Source organism: Chelonia mydas, chromosome 1, assembly GCF_015237465.2.
Source record: "Chelonia mydas isolate rCheMyd1 chromosome 1, rCheMyd1.pri.v2, whole genome shotgun sequence".
In the NCBI taxonomy this organism is placed as follows: Eukaryota; Metazoa; Chordata; order Testudines; family Cheloniidae; genus Chelonia; species Chelonia mydas.
In genome coordinates, this window is record NC_057849.1 from 61423618 (window position 1) to 61437380 (window position 13763).

A 13763-nucleotide genomic window follows, 5' to 3' on the forward strand; every position below is an offset into this window, starting at 1 on the left:
GAAAAGCTTTCTATCTGTCCCTGAACTCCAGTTCCCAGTTACCTTTTGTGCCCTTGTCAGTCAAGTGATCAGCTTGAGCTCCAGGTGGAGTAGAGGAGATTGGGTGAATGAGGAAGGGAAAGTGCTCCTGCACGTGTCAGAGCAGGGAGGAGCTGGTTTGGGGGTGGTCTTATAAGAAATTGAAACCAACTGACTGTAACTCAGCAGTTTTGTCTTTCATTTCCTGGTTCCTTGTTTTGTTGTCAAAAGTCCCTGGCTGGGCGGGATTTACAGCCTTCTTTGACAAGACAGGACACACTTCGAGACTATGTATGGGGCAACAAGATGGGAAAAAGACAGCAGGTGCAGGGTGGCTGCTACCTCCACCACCTCCTATTCTAGGGGTTATCAGGAGCGGGAGAACTCTGGGCAGACAGAGGGAGCTGGAAATCCTAGGGGGGACCTGACTTCTGCAGAAGAATTGGGGTGCCAAAAACCAACCTTGCAACAGGAGCAGCGGTAAGTAGCAACCAGTCTAGCCATGTTTGTATGTATTTACACAATAAAATTGTGAGTACTAAGTACCAGTTTTTCAGCAGACTCAATGTGTGTATTTATATAAAGGATGTGAGTACAGAGGAAATTTTTTTTGAAAGAGTTTAGGGTCAGACTTTCAAAATGCTTGGCCCTTAACTTTTTTCTGAGAATCTGACCACTTATTTGTGCCTAAATGAGAGCTGAGCTCTTATGAAGACTCTGGAGATATGGTTCAGAGATAATATTGCTGTGTGACCATGCACATGTACTTAATATGTTCATGTAAAAAACATAAGCTTTGCGTGTGTGCATTAGGTGCAGTGGGCTTACAGAATTTGGTGTGTATCTCTATTACTATCTGTTTCTAAGCAGATGGTATTACGTACATTGTGAATACGTGTATGGACTCTTAATTAGAGAAGGTCTTGAACCGGAATGTCAAAGCCAATTCTGATAATCTTTTTCAACTAAATTTAATCACAGGAGGTGGATTAAAAACTGCCAGATCCAAAAAATCAACTTTGGTTCTGAGCTAGAACTGATTTCCTTATGCAGTTTAGATGCAACCCATGATGGCAGGAATTGAAGACTAGTTTGTAAATGCTTAACCCTGACAAATGTAAAGCCAAAGCCTTAGCCCTGAGCTGTAGTTTAAAACTAACTGGGTTCCAGCCATCTCTAATTTTAACTTTTAGTTATTGTAACTAGATATTCTGCAGGCTGTATGCTCTGTGTATGCATATGCACCTCCTATATGTATGCTTAGCTGGGCAAAACTATTAATTACTTACATTTTTTTCACCCAAATTTAATTATTTTTTGTTTCCAAGTTATTTCTACACTGAACACTGTTAATGATAACGTTAACTATTCTGTTGATCATGCTGTTTTTCTTTTCTTTCAAAGTGCAGCTGGTTTAAATTAGTCCTGCTCACTAGAAGCTGTTTCAGTTTCCTTTCTTTCTTTTACTGAAACTCAAGGAGGGAAAAGGGTGGAGCTAACATGGGACAACTGTGGGACAAAAGATCATAAACACTAGTTTGAAGTTTCACTTTTTATTTTAATTTAATTCTCTAATGTTGAATGCTTGAACATCTAACAAGTTGTAAAATGATCTACTCTTGGTATGTATGGGCTATTTAGATCTGGATAACTTCACATAAGTTTTCTTCTGTTTGGGAAGATAATCATGCAGTCATGAATCTGATTAACTTCCTGCCTCTTCCAAAATTAGAAACAGGCAAGACAAAGACAGTTTGTGCCACCTTTTTTATTTTTTCTCTATTCTGGGGCTATCCAGGGATCAATTCAGCCTCCAGCATAAATTAGAATAGCCCCAAGGCTGCTCTAATTAACACACAGATAACTATGAGCTCAGGGGATTTTTCTGGCAGCTGGGAATAGCTAGAATGCAGAGGCATTCTGGCCACTTCCTTTTCTTTGCATGACAGGAACACTCCTTACACCTGGAACGTTGGGAAATCCTATGACTGTCTTTCTAGCTCTGTACTATTAAGGAATTTGAAGAATAATCAGACCAAAGTAAAACCTCAAACTCTTTCAAACTGTTTCTGTTCCATCAGGATGCCTGACAATGAGAGGGAATCATCTGTCAGGAACTTAGCCAGCAATAGCATCTGTTCAAATTCAATTTGGAAATGAAACTCAAATGCCAGGACAAAACCCTATAGAATATCTTTGAAAGCCAAAATAAGGAAACAATGAATCAACAGGGTGACAAGAGCTTGAAAACACCTACTACTTGCTACAGTCAGTTTGTGCTTATTGGGTTGCTTGACTTCAAGTCTGTAATATGCTGTGAGGTTACATTTACTTGTAAAAGTTGATTTCCAAATTGCATGTGTTCAGAACAAACCTGAAACAAAAGCTTATCCTGAAAAAATAAATCTGCAAAAGGTAGAAAATGAAAGTGTAGTCAAGTGACTAAGAAAGAAAAAGGTTGTGATGGCCCCTCTTGTTCAGCAACCAGCCTTGACTCTTTTTTTTTTTTTTTTTTTTTTTTTTTTTTTTACACATCTGACCTTGTGTAAAAATAGTTTCCAATAAAATCCACCTTCCTAAAAAACAAACCTGCTATCATAAAATCCAAGGATATGACATTGTACAAATGGGAACAAACATCCCTTGCCATGCAGGATGAAAAGAGAAAGGACACAGTGGAACACTTGTTTACAGAACACTTATACTTTGCATTTAGAGTTTTAAAAAATCTAGTTTTTTTTTTCAATCTTTATGCTCAATTTAAAAAAAATCCATACAATCTGTTACCAATAGAAATCTACTTAGACAAATGGAAAATAAAACTGCAGTCTTTGTGCAATCAGATTTTAAAGGCCTGAAAATGAGTCCATTAAACTGGAGGCAAGAGGCTCTTCAAAACATTCCTGTAGACAACTGTCCTTTGTAATTGCAAGATGGTATTCAGTGAGTTCCAGAATCCTCTGAATTACACAGGTTGTTTAGGGCCTAATTCTCTACTCTATTCACAAGTAAATCTCCCATCACTACACCTTTGAGGATTGCACTCATTCATATAGGTTAGTCACCTTTCTAACTGTTGGTAACCGGACCCTTGAGGTCCTGCCCCTGTCCTGCTTCTTCCCCCACAAGGCCCTGCCCCTATTGCTTGCTCCTCTCCCACCCCCTTCTCATGGTTGCTTGCTGGATTGTTTCAAAGAGCCTGCCTGTAGGTAGGAGGCAACCCTGGCTCAACAGGGGCGGGTGGGGATTAATGACTGAGGGCCCTGCCCTGTGGTAACTGGACTTTTAGTTCAGATGCCATTTAAGGTTGCCAGTTCCCTTTTGGACTGGACTTTCTGGTCAAAAACCAGGAACACGGCAACCCTAATTATGGCACCCAACACAGAAGCCAAAAACGAGACTGTCTGGGTAAAACCTGGCCAGATGGCAACCCTACACTCTGTCATTATTGGCTAGTGAGTCATCTAATCCATCCCCATGTATCAGTTTCCCCAAGGAAGTGTGGAGATAAATATTTCCTTTCACTGTTGGCATTCAGATGACATCTACTGAACAGCAGAGAGCAGTTCACCATGATTTCATTTAAGGTAACTCTCCCCTAATCTTAAACTGTGTGATAGTATAGTGCAGTGGTTCTCAAACTAGGGCCGCCACTTGTTCAGGGAAAGCCCCTGGTGGGCCGGGCCGGTTTGTTTACCTGCTGCATCCACAGGTTCGGCCGATTGTGGCTCCCACTGGCCGCGGTTTGCCGCTGCAGGCCAATGGGGGCTGCAGGAACGGCAGCTAGCACATCCCTTGGCCCGCGCTGCTTCCCACAGCTCCCATTGGCCTGGAGCGGCGAACCGCGGCTAGTGGGAGCTGTGATTGGCCAAACCTGTGGACGCAGCAGGTAAACTAACCAGCCCGGCCCACCAGGGGCTTTCCCTGAACAAGCGGAGGCTCTAGTTTGAGAACCACTGGTCCAGTGGACCACCAAGCACAGTTTGTCCAAAGATGATCCTGAACCAAACCTTGGGATCTAAGCGCCCCTCGACACGCCTAAAAGTTCAATTCTGGATCCCAGGTTTATGGCTTGGACCATAATCTCCAAATTTGGTAGCTCACCTCTAAACTTTAGTGACTGTGGTGTATTGAAAAATGTCTTAAAATTAGAAGCTATCACTTTAGATTCTCAGGGTTTTTCCTGGCCCTGCTTGCAGGCTAGAGGTTTCCGTAAGGAAGCATGCAATCTCGGTCTTTCTACAGTCAAGGTGCAAAGAGTCAGCCAAAAGCAAGGTTGGGGAGTTGTGCATCTCTGCCTTAGGATCCAGCTTGCTTGCTCATTCGTTCCTCCCCCTTTTGGTTCTTGTGTGTTAAGTTGCAACCTTCCAGTAAGTGTATTTTAGATGACCTCATTTCTCTGTTTGTATAGTGTGAACATAGCTGTGAGTCACAGAGAGTTATACAGCTGAAAAGTGTATTCAGTGCCAATGTTAAGACCACAACTCTTGTTGCTGCCCCTCATGCTTTTTTTCTCCTCTCCTCTCTGTTTCCTCTCCTTCTGATCTCTCTTCCTATGTAAAAGGCTTCTCCGCTCAGGGCTGAATCCTGTAGTTCTTTCTTAGGCCTCACTCAGGCAAGACACCCTAGTGACTTGGTACAAGGGCACTGCCTACCCCAAATCCTAAAAAGTTCATGCAGGAGCTAATTAACCCTGTCCTACTAGAGGGAGCAGGGGAAATATAAAGAGCTAATGACTAATGAGACAGCTGGGTGTGAGTTGGAGCCCTGCCCACTGGTTTGTATGACTGTGGAGATTATTTGTAGTTGCCGCCTTTATTTTACTACTGCTGTTTTGTTCTGTTTGGAAACTCTAGAACAGGGGTGGCCAAACTTACTGATCCTCCGAGCCACATACGACAATCTTCAGAAGTTCAAGAGCTGGGCACACCTGCCAGGGCTCAGCACTTCTGCCCTGTGGCATGGTGGTGGGGCTAAGGGCTTCAGCCCCATGCGAGGCTCCTGCTGAGGCTTGGGGCTTCATTAAGAGTGCAGCTGAAACCCTGAGCTCCAGCAGGCACCTTCTGTGGGGCTGAAGTTCTGAGCCCTGGCAGGTGTCTCCAGTGGGGCTAAGGCAGAAGACCCAAGCTCCCGCATAGTGTGGTAGGTGGAAAATGGGAGGAGGGGAGTTCCACAAGCCTCACTTTAACTGTAAAAGAGCAGCATGTGGCTCACGAGCCGCAGTTTGGCCACCCCTGCTCTAGATGTTCCCATAAAGGGGTTCCTGGAGAAGAGACAGTGTCTCTTTTTTATTAAGAGACACTGTCTTTTTTTTTTATTTTGGGGCTGGGAAATCTGTGCCTCAGCAAACAACCCTCTTAGTGAAAACTCCCATTGAAATAAATTAAGACTGCAGGATTTGTCCAATGATGACGGGAGAAATTGATGAGACCCAAACCTGTAAATGGATCTATGCTGCTGGACACTTGCACCCACACAGAGCCCTGTTAGCATCAGTGTGTCTGTGTACACATATCTGTTGTAAGGATTTGGACCTAGCACTGTTATTTTCAGTTATCCATTGCAACTAGCTCCATTTAATGGAAACAGACAGCTACCAGGCAGTTGTTTACCGCTAGCATGGACCCACTTTGGGAAAATGTCTGATTTGGCAGGTTGGTGACAGCTTCATGTGTGGCTGGTGTCCACCAATGCAGCCATGTATATGTGCCTTAGGAAGTGGGATATTCTTAAACAGTGCCTGACAATTGAATGCTAAGTGCATCTGTGAGTATCCTTGAAGGTGATGATACAACTCTCCTTGACAGTTTGATCCTTTAAGTCAACTAGCCTTCGTTTTCCTTCATGCAGTATTTCATGTAAACTTTCTCTGCTGCAGCTTAAGCCCATTCTTCTGCTTCTTTCCGCTGACTAATGAGAATAAATTGTTCTTGTCCTCTTTATAGTATTACTTTTCCATAGCTGTTGATGGTTATAATGTCTCCATGATAGAATCATAGAATATCAGGGTTGGAAGGGACCTCAGGAGGTTATTGCTCAAATCAGGACCAGTCCCCAACTAAATCAGGTTCTGTAGACTGAACCTGCCCACATCTCTTCTTTTTCCAGGCCTTTAACCATTTGTGATGCTCTCCCTTGGACTCTCATGTTTCTATCTCTTACTGCAAACTGAACATCAGATGAGATCATCTAGTGCCATGGAGAGTGGAATAATTAGCTTGCAGCCATTTTGTATTGGTGCATATACTGTAGAACTGGACATACTTGCTCTGGAAATAACTGATAACATTTTGAAGAGATGCAAAAGTAACAGTTCCAATTTCATTAGCATGGCTCCGTAAAGGTAGCGACAGGAGAGTGCTCATGCTGCTGCTCGCATTGCCTCTTGCCAGGTAATGTAAGAATTTCCCAGCCAAATGGCAAAAATAACATGCAAAATTATCAATGGGCGCCATCTGGCAAAATAGGACATGTGCAACCAAAACAGTCTTATGTTGTGTAATTTAATCAAAAACTATGCACAAGGAAGCAGTGTGAAGTTTATGAAGGTCCAGGTCCTGCAAGCATTTTAAGTACAACTTCATCAGGACTATTGCATGAATAAAATACATACATAAGAGTATGTACACTTGGTGCAAATCAAACCGAACATTGCTGGTGTTTTCCTTCTTTACTTCATATCTTCTCTATTTGAAATAGTGTCCCCACTCCCACCCACACAGTCAAATACTCCACCCCCCCATTCCTCCCCCCCCACCCCCCCCGAATATGTGGAATTTGTCTTCACAAACTCATAACAGTTGTTTCTTTTTTAAAAAGAAAGTGCATTGCGGTTTCAGGCACCATACTCAGACCAATATCAAAGAAGTCAATGTTTGCTCAAAAGTAGTAGTAAGCCAAAATGTATTTTCTCTGTTTCTGTGGGGAAAATCTCAGAAAATCCATCAAGGATTTTCAGAGCTTATTAATGGGATCTCTATCGGGGGGAGGTGGAGGAGAAACACATCCTCTATAACTCTAAAGAGACATTACAAGGAAAAGTTTAAAAAAATAAAACAATAGTTTTTTCATTAAGCACAAAATAAACAATTAAAAAAAAAAGTATTTTGGAGCCTGAGTAGAAGAAAACATATTTCCTTTTTGTTCCATGCCGTTTTTTTCATACTCTTTGTACTTCACATTGTGTGCACTATTGATCATTTGAAATCTTCAAAATTAGGACATTTCATTAATTTCCAGCAAGGCAATTAGGATAACTCATTTCCAAATACAGTTACTGCAGTAGCTCAGATTCTGCTTAAACAGAAAACTGACTAGAATGTTAAATTGCCCTCTTGTAACTAGGGTTCTGAAGGCTTTGCAGGATCAGAGTGTCTGTGAGAGGATATGTCTGACACGTGGTATTGCAAACTGGCTCAAACAGAGTGAAAGAATTCCTTTCATAGAGAGGCAAAAGTAACAGTTAATGCAAAGGTCTCAAGGAAAAGGGAAAACAAATTAGAGTATGGATTTAAGCCCCGATCCTGCAATTTACGGTCTGTGAGTTGATTGCAGTGCCTGTACAGAACTTTATTAAAGAACACCCGTGGTAACTGCAGGACTGGGGGCTTAGTCTTTGGTCCTGAGTTTCCACACTGACTGATTTCCAGTAAGCCTTGGGTGTCCAAAGCCACACTTTGACTGGGTCTTTTCTAATGTTAAACAAGTCATTTTCCAACTCCCAATGGTGCACACGTGGAATTTCCTCATCAATGACCTTCCAACCCTACGCTCCTAATGTAACCTGCATACGTGGAGTAGGTACATGCATAGGGACTTCAGTAAAGGGAGACCAAAAAGGTGTTTACCTCCCCCCTATTTTGATAGTTTAAAATAACCAAAGCACTATATGTTAGACTTGAAGGAAGCCAAAGCTGGTTTTGTCCCTTTCCTGCTCTGCATCTGCCTCTCTTCTCCTTATTTTGAAGCTTTCATCTGGTTTCCAAATAAACTTCAATGATATGAAAACCCATTCAGCTTTTAACAGTCTCCTTTTAACTGCACAGGCTTTTATGGTGCTGTTTACTTCTTTTACCTTGCCGTGATGCATTTGTTGCTGATACATATATTTGAGCGAGTAGGAATGTCAGACTAAGGAAATGATCATCTTTATGGAGATTATGTATGTTTTGGATTTGTTGACCGTTCTTTCCATAGATACTTTTTAATATAGGTTTTAAAAAAAAAACAAACTGGGGATCTAAAGGAGAGGAACCATAATACTGTGAAATTTCAGAGCCTTACCATATGAGAGTACATTTAAAGGCTAATTCCTATCTCTATCTGTATCCGTAACCTTTTATAGGGCTCATCACCATAGTCCCTGAAGTCATTCTGAAAAAGAAAACTATACATAATTTTCTTTGGCAAAGTTTGGAGAGACAATACAGGAAACAAGAAGAGGACTGAAGAAGTTTACAAACTCATGAATAACATCTCAAGAGAAGTAGTAGTCTGAAATCTGGCTAGTAAAATACCATAAAAACAAACCTAACAAAACCATCAAAGAGCAGATGACATTCAAGCTTAGTTGGGGGTAGGAAGTCTAAACATTTTTAAATCCAGCCAAATAAGGGAATGCTTGGAGAAGCATACAGTAATATGATCAAGAATAACAAGTTGTGTTAAATAAACAAAGATAAGCTTTGTTAACTTGCCTTAAATTGATCCTTAACTTAAGTGCAATACTGGAACATAACGGCCATACTGGGTCAGATCAAAGGTCCATCTAGCCCAGTATCCTGTCTTCTGACAATGGCCAATGCCAGGTGCCCCAGAGGGAATGAACAGAACAGGAGATCATCAAATGATCCATCCTCTGTTGCCCATTCCCAGCTTCTGGCAATCAGAGGCTAGGGACACTGTCCCTGCCCATCCTGGCTAATAACCATTGATGGACCTATCTTCCATGAACTTATTTAGTTCTTTTTTTGAACCCTTGTGGTGTGAACTTTTGTCTGCACAACCTTATAACACATCATGTTAGACAGATTTGTGATGATGCAGTACATACTGCTTCCACTGAGTTTGCAGCACCCCAGTTGTTAAGGATATTTGGCTGCATGGAAAATGTTCAGTGGCTATCACAATAATAAGATAAGAAAGGATTGTATTAGCTGGCTCCATTAATGGAAGCAGCTCCATAGTTTAATTTTTTTTAAATGAATCCACTTCCTAGAATAAGCGTTCAAAGAGAAATCAGTAATTAAACAGATATAAATACTTTCCTTCCCAGCCCTGGATCTCAGTGATATAGCAGCAGGCTGCTTTTTGCAGTCGAAGCTCTGTGTGATTTTTTTTTTTTTTTTCCCCCTGTCCCCTTTTCAGTTGCTTTCCTTAAGCACCTCCTGCCTCTCTCCTTCATAGTTCTCCTACTGCCAGCCTTGTTCTTCTTGCCCTCAGTGCTCCTCTGTCCTCACCCCATTCCTTTAATGTCTCTTTAATCCCCTAGCACAACTGGGACCCATTCTGGATTGCAGGATGGGGCGGGGGGGAGGCTTTCAGGCACTACTGCAAAATAATAAATGTGCCCAGAAAGTTTAAAGTCCTTCATAAGCATTAAGCTTCATGACATCACAGTGATGTACCATCCCCATTTTATAGATGAAGAAACTGAGGCACGGGCCAAAGATGAACATCAATAGGTGCTTGAGAGCATTAGGCACCTTGTAGGATGGAGCCTGGGAAGAGGAATAGAACCCAGAATTGCTAATTCCCATGCCTTCCCCGTTAGACAAACGTTTGACTGATGTTCATGGACAGGATGTACTGTATAACATAGTCTCCTACATCTTGAAATGAAGGAGACATTATATCAGCAGTGAGGGTGGGACTTTCATAAGCAGAGTTAGGCCAATGCTGAGTATTTCTGAAAATCTTATTCTTGACACACATGACATACAGCTTGGCTTGTGATTGAAAACATCCCTGTGTATATACCTGCTGCAGAAATCATACATCCAGTTTTGTTCTAAACCTTGTAGCTATTCTTACAGAAATTCTAAAGGTCCATATTGAAATAGAGCAGTGTCTCCCACACTTGGGACGCCGCTTGTTCAGGGAAAGCCCCTGACGGGCCCGGCCAGTTTGTTTACCTGTCGCGTCCGCAGGTTCGGCCGATTGTGGCTCCCACTGGCCACGGTTCGCCACTCCAGGCCAATGGGGGCTGCGGGAAGTGGTGGCTGGTACATCCCTCGGCCTGCACTGCTTCCTGCAGCCCCCACTGGCCTGCAGCGGTGAACCATGGCCAGCGCAGCCCCCATTGGCCTGCAGCGGCGAGCCTGCGGACGCAGCAGGTAAACAAACCAGCCTGGCCCACCAGGGGCTTTCCCTGAACAAGTGGCGTCCCAAGTTTGGGAAACACTGAAATAGAGGATAGTAATGAATTCATCGGCTCATATGACAGTAATTAACAATGTTCTTTCCGTTCCAGTACAAGCGCATATGTCTTGATACCTCCAAATGAAACCAGAAGGAACAAGATACAGAAAAGTAAGTGCATTATCTAACACTCTAAAGATGAATTTTTGTGTTTTGTTTTTACAAAATGCAGCTTTTGTTTTTGTGCTTTATGACCCTTGCAGTTTTATCTCCGCCTTTACATTGGTTTTATGTGTGCAGTTGTGATAATATTAAAGCTACCACAACATAGAATCCACGGCCAGAATGGATCATTGTGATCAGTGCTTAATTTGTAATGATGTGCTAGGACCAAACAGTTCTTTTTACTTTCATAACTGACATGGCAAACCTAGAGGTGCCGGGGCTCAGCCCTGGCAAGACCCAGCAAAAATTAAGCACTGATTGTGATCACCTAGTAAAGGTAAACTCCATCACCATGCAGACTCTTCTTGTATCTGTTCTAAAATATTTTGCATGGGTAGAAAAGCCAAATTAGGAAATGAATAGTTCAACCATAGAAAGATGGGATATCTGTAAAAATGTTCCCATTAGAAAGGTGGTGTCATAGCTGTTCAAACGAAGTTCTACAAGACACATTCAGAATTAACTTGATGCGCCTCCTAAAGTTCATAACCCTCCTCCTCTTTTCCCTTCCCCCCACCTCCAGGTGTCGAGTTTAGGTTTGAAGATCAAATTTTGAGTATTGTTTAGCTATCCATGGTCAAGTTAACCTTTCTCTAATGCCAATATTGGCATAGTGTACCTATTGCATGTTTATATGGTTAAACTGGTCACGTGTACTGTTTTTCAGGGAGAAAATGTCCATTTATAGAATGTGCTTAACAAATTCTCTAAGTACAACTGCACAATGCAAGGCATCTTACCTCCAATGGCTTGATATTTGAACAGCACAGAATATCTACATCTCCAATTGTTGCATGTCTGAGTTAGAGTTGAGACTGTTGAACAACCGGCTCAATTGGAATTATTTAATCAGATTAGTACAACATTATGCAGAAAGAAATAGATACATTACCACGCCTGTGTTGTCAGACCAAGAAGTGGTCTGTGTCTCTCCTTTACTGTATCTGGAGAGAGGTGCAGTTCTCATTCCCCAACTATGTTCCCTTACCAGTGTCGTCATATAGGGTTTTAGGCAAAGAAACCCTCTTTGCCAAAATAAACAGATGTTCTGATATCACTTCTATGCATTCTCAGTTTACCTGACTTATGTGTGAAGGCATGATTATTTACAGTTGAAAGGACCAATAATTCTTCAAGATAATGTCTTTCAGTGAGTCCTTCTGACCCCACAATCGTTGTTTTCTGTTGGGGAATCAACAGGGAAGATCTGCAGTAACAATCATCCCTCACTAGTTTCCCAAGCTTATATGTGCTTATGTAAGCTATATGTGCGTAAGTTTATAAATATGTGTATATTAAAGAGGTGGTTTCCAAGAATATCTGGAGTTTTATAGACATGAAGGCACTACAAATTACTATACAGCCTAACACACACAATTCCCGATTAGGGTTCCTTATCGGTGAAGGACCAGTGTTCTGGGCCTTAGAATTCAGACATTCTCTTTGTTGAATATAGATTCTAAGGAATAGTTAATATATAAATGACTCAAATATACAGAAAGAACTAAAAGGTTTAATATTTACTAACAGATACTAAACTCATTGAGCTTCAATGGGCTCTTGTAGATATTTGCTGCCTCCCAAATCAGGTCTAATACCTAAACTTTCCCTCCATGTTGAAGGATGCAGTGAAATGCACCAAGCCCTTAAAAAATTGCAGTAGCCCATTTTACAGAAAATTTGGCGTATAAAATAAAATCATATATCATATACACTTTAAAAAAAAGAGAACAACACAAAATCCAGGAATCAAAAGAACTGTGTACATAAATTCCTTGGTAACAAGCTCAGAGATGTAAGTGATTTATATAATTTTATAAATGCACACAAGCCTCAAAATGCTGACAGGGTATACAGTGTGTATACAGTAAACATTCTTTTAGATGGCAATCTAAAGTATTCTTTCATTGTAAAAGTTCATATTGGCTGGCTTAAATGTTTTTGTTTAGCCACTGCTAGTAAATAATGAATACACATTCTGGACAGAAAAGATTAGGAGTAAATTAAGGAGTTTTATTTGGCAGGAACGGGAAGATTTTTCATAATTTTTGTTCTTATATTTGGGAGTAACTCTGCACTGTAACTCTTCACCAATATCTTTCATAATGTCAGACAACTACCAGGGCCGGGTAGGAGCAGTGGGTCAGCACTGTGTGGTTTGAAACCCTTTGGAGAGTGGTTAATTTTAATTTCTTAAATTTAAGACTCTGTGGTTGATCCAGGGCTCACTTTACCTCACTCCTGGAGTAAGCTGGTGTGGGGTTGTGGTGTTCTCCTCTAGAAAGAAAGTGAATCCTGGCATCTGTTCCATTACACCAAACCACCATCCTTAGGTCCAGGAGGGAAACAATTCAGAGGAGTGAGAATCAGCCCAGGCAGACACAATGCTGCTGTCATGGTGGTAGTTGTGTTTGTGTTGTGAAAACAAAACGCTAGGGCCCCAGTCCAGCAGAAAACTTAAGCATGTGCATTGCACTCAAAAAGCTCTGCAAGCACCTTGCTGGATTGGGGCCAAGATGGCTTACAGACAAGGAAAATGACAAGCGGGGGAATTGTTCCCAGCGCTAGTGGAGAGTGGCATGGGTGACTAAGGCCTTGTTTTCACTAGAAAAGAAGGTAGGTCTGAACATAGGTTCAGCAGAACACATTTTACCCTACTGTGTAGGCAGTGTGAGAGTGGAGGTTTTATTTTCCCTTTACTAAAGCTGGCAAGGATCAGACTGGCCCCTGGAGCAGGTTAGAACAGCCCAAGTACCACCCTAGATTGTGTCCCCTGTTGCCATAGTCCCCATGCAGAGGAGAATTGCCAAAATGCAGAACTGCCACAATCCCCACCCCATCTTCTCCAGCCTGCTCCTGCTCTGCCCTGCTCGGTAGGGGTGCCATAACTCTGCACCTCATAGGAGGGTCTGCTGGGCTGGGGAACTAATGGGAGGGCAGTGCAGCTAGTTTTCATAGACCAAAAATGGCTGCAGTGAAGAGATTAACTTTCTTGATGGTCCCACAGCCTATAATATCCATAGAGAACAGATGAATGCAGGGAAGGGAAAGAACAAAAAGCAGCATGAGTGAGCAGTGACAGATGGCACGTGTCTTGGGAGTTCTATGCATTTATTTATATAATTTTAAATAGGTAACTTGCTGGTATTATCGGGGAGAGC

At 42.0% G+C, this 13763-nt stretch overlaps 1 protein-coding gene across 3 annotated transcripts in view; it reads left to right on the forward strand.

Moving 5' to 3' along the window:
* The first annotated feature begins 212 nt into the window (after positions 1–212).
* The window catches only part of EPSTI1 (epithelial stromal interaction 1), an 81275-nt gene continuing 67724 nt past the window's right edge, over positions 213–13763 (forward strand). For 2 of the 3 annotated variants that reach the window (XM_037894635.2, XM_037894641.2), the window contains exons 1-2: positions 213–498; positions 10490–10548. In XM_037894635.2, the coding sequence (XP_037750563.1) occupies positions 308–498; positions 10490–10548 (250 nt within the window). In that variant the 5' untranslated portion in view covers positions 213–307. The remainder of the gene's footprint in view (positions 499–10489; positions 10549–13763) is intronic. The other variant, XM_043533331.1, reaches the window with a different exon arrangement.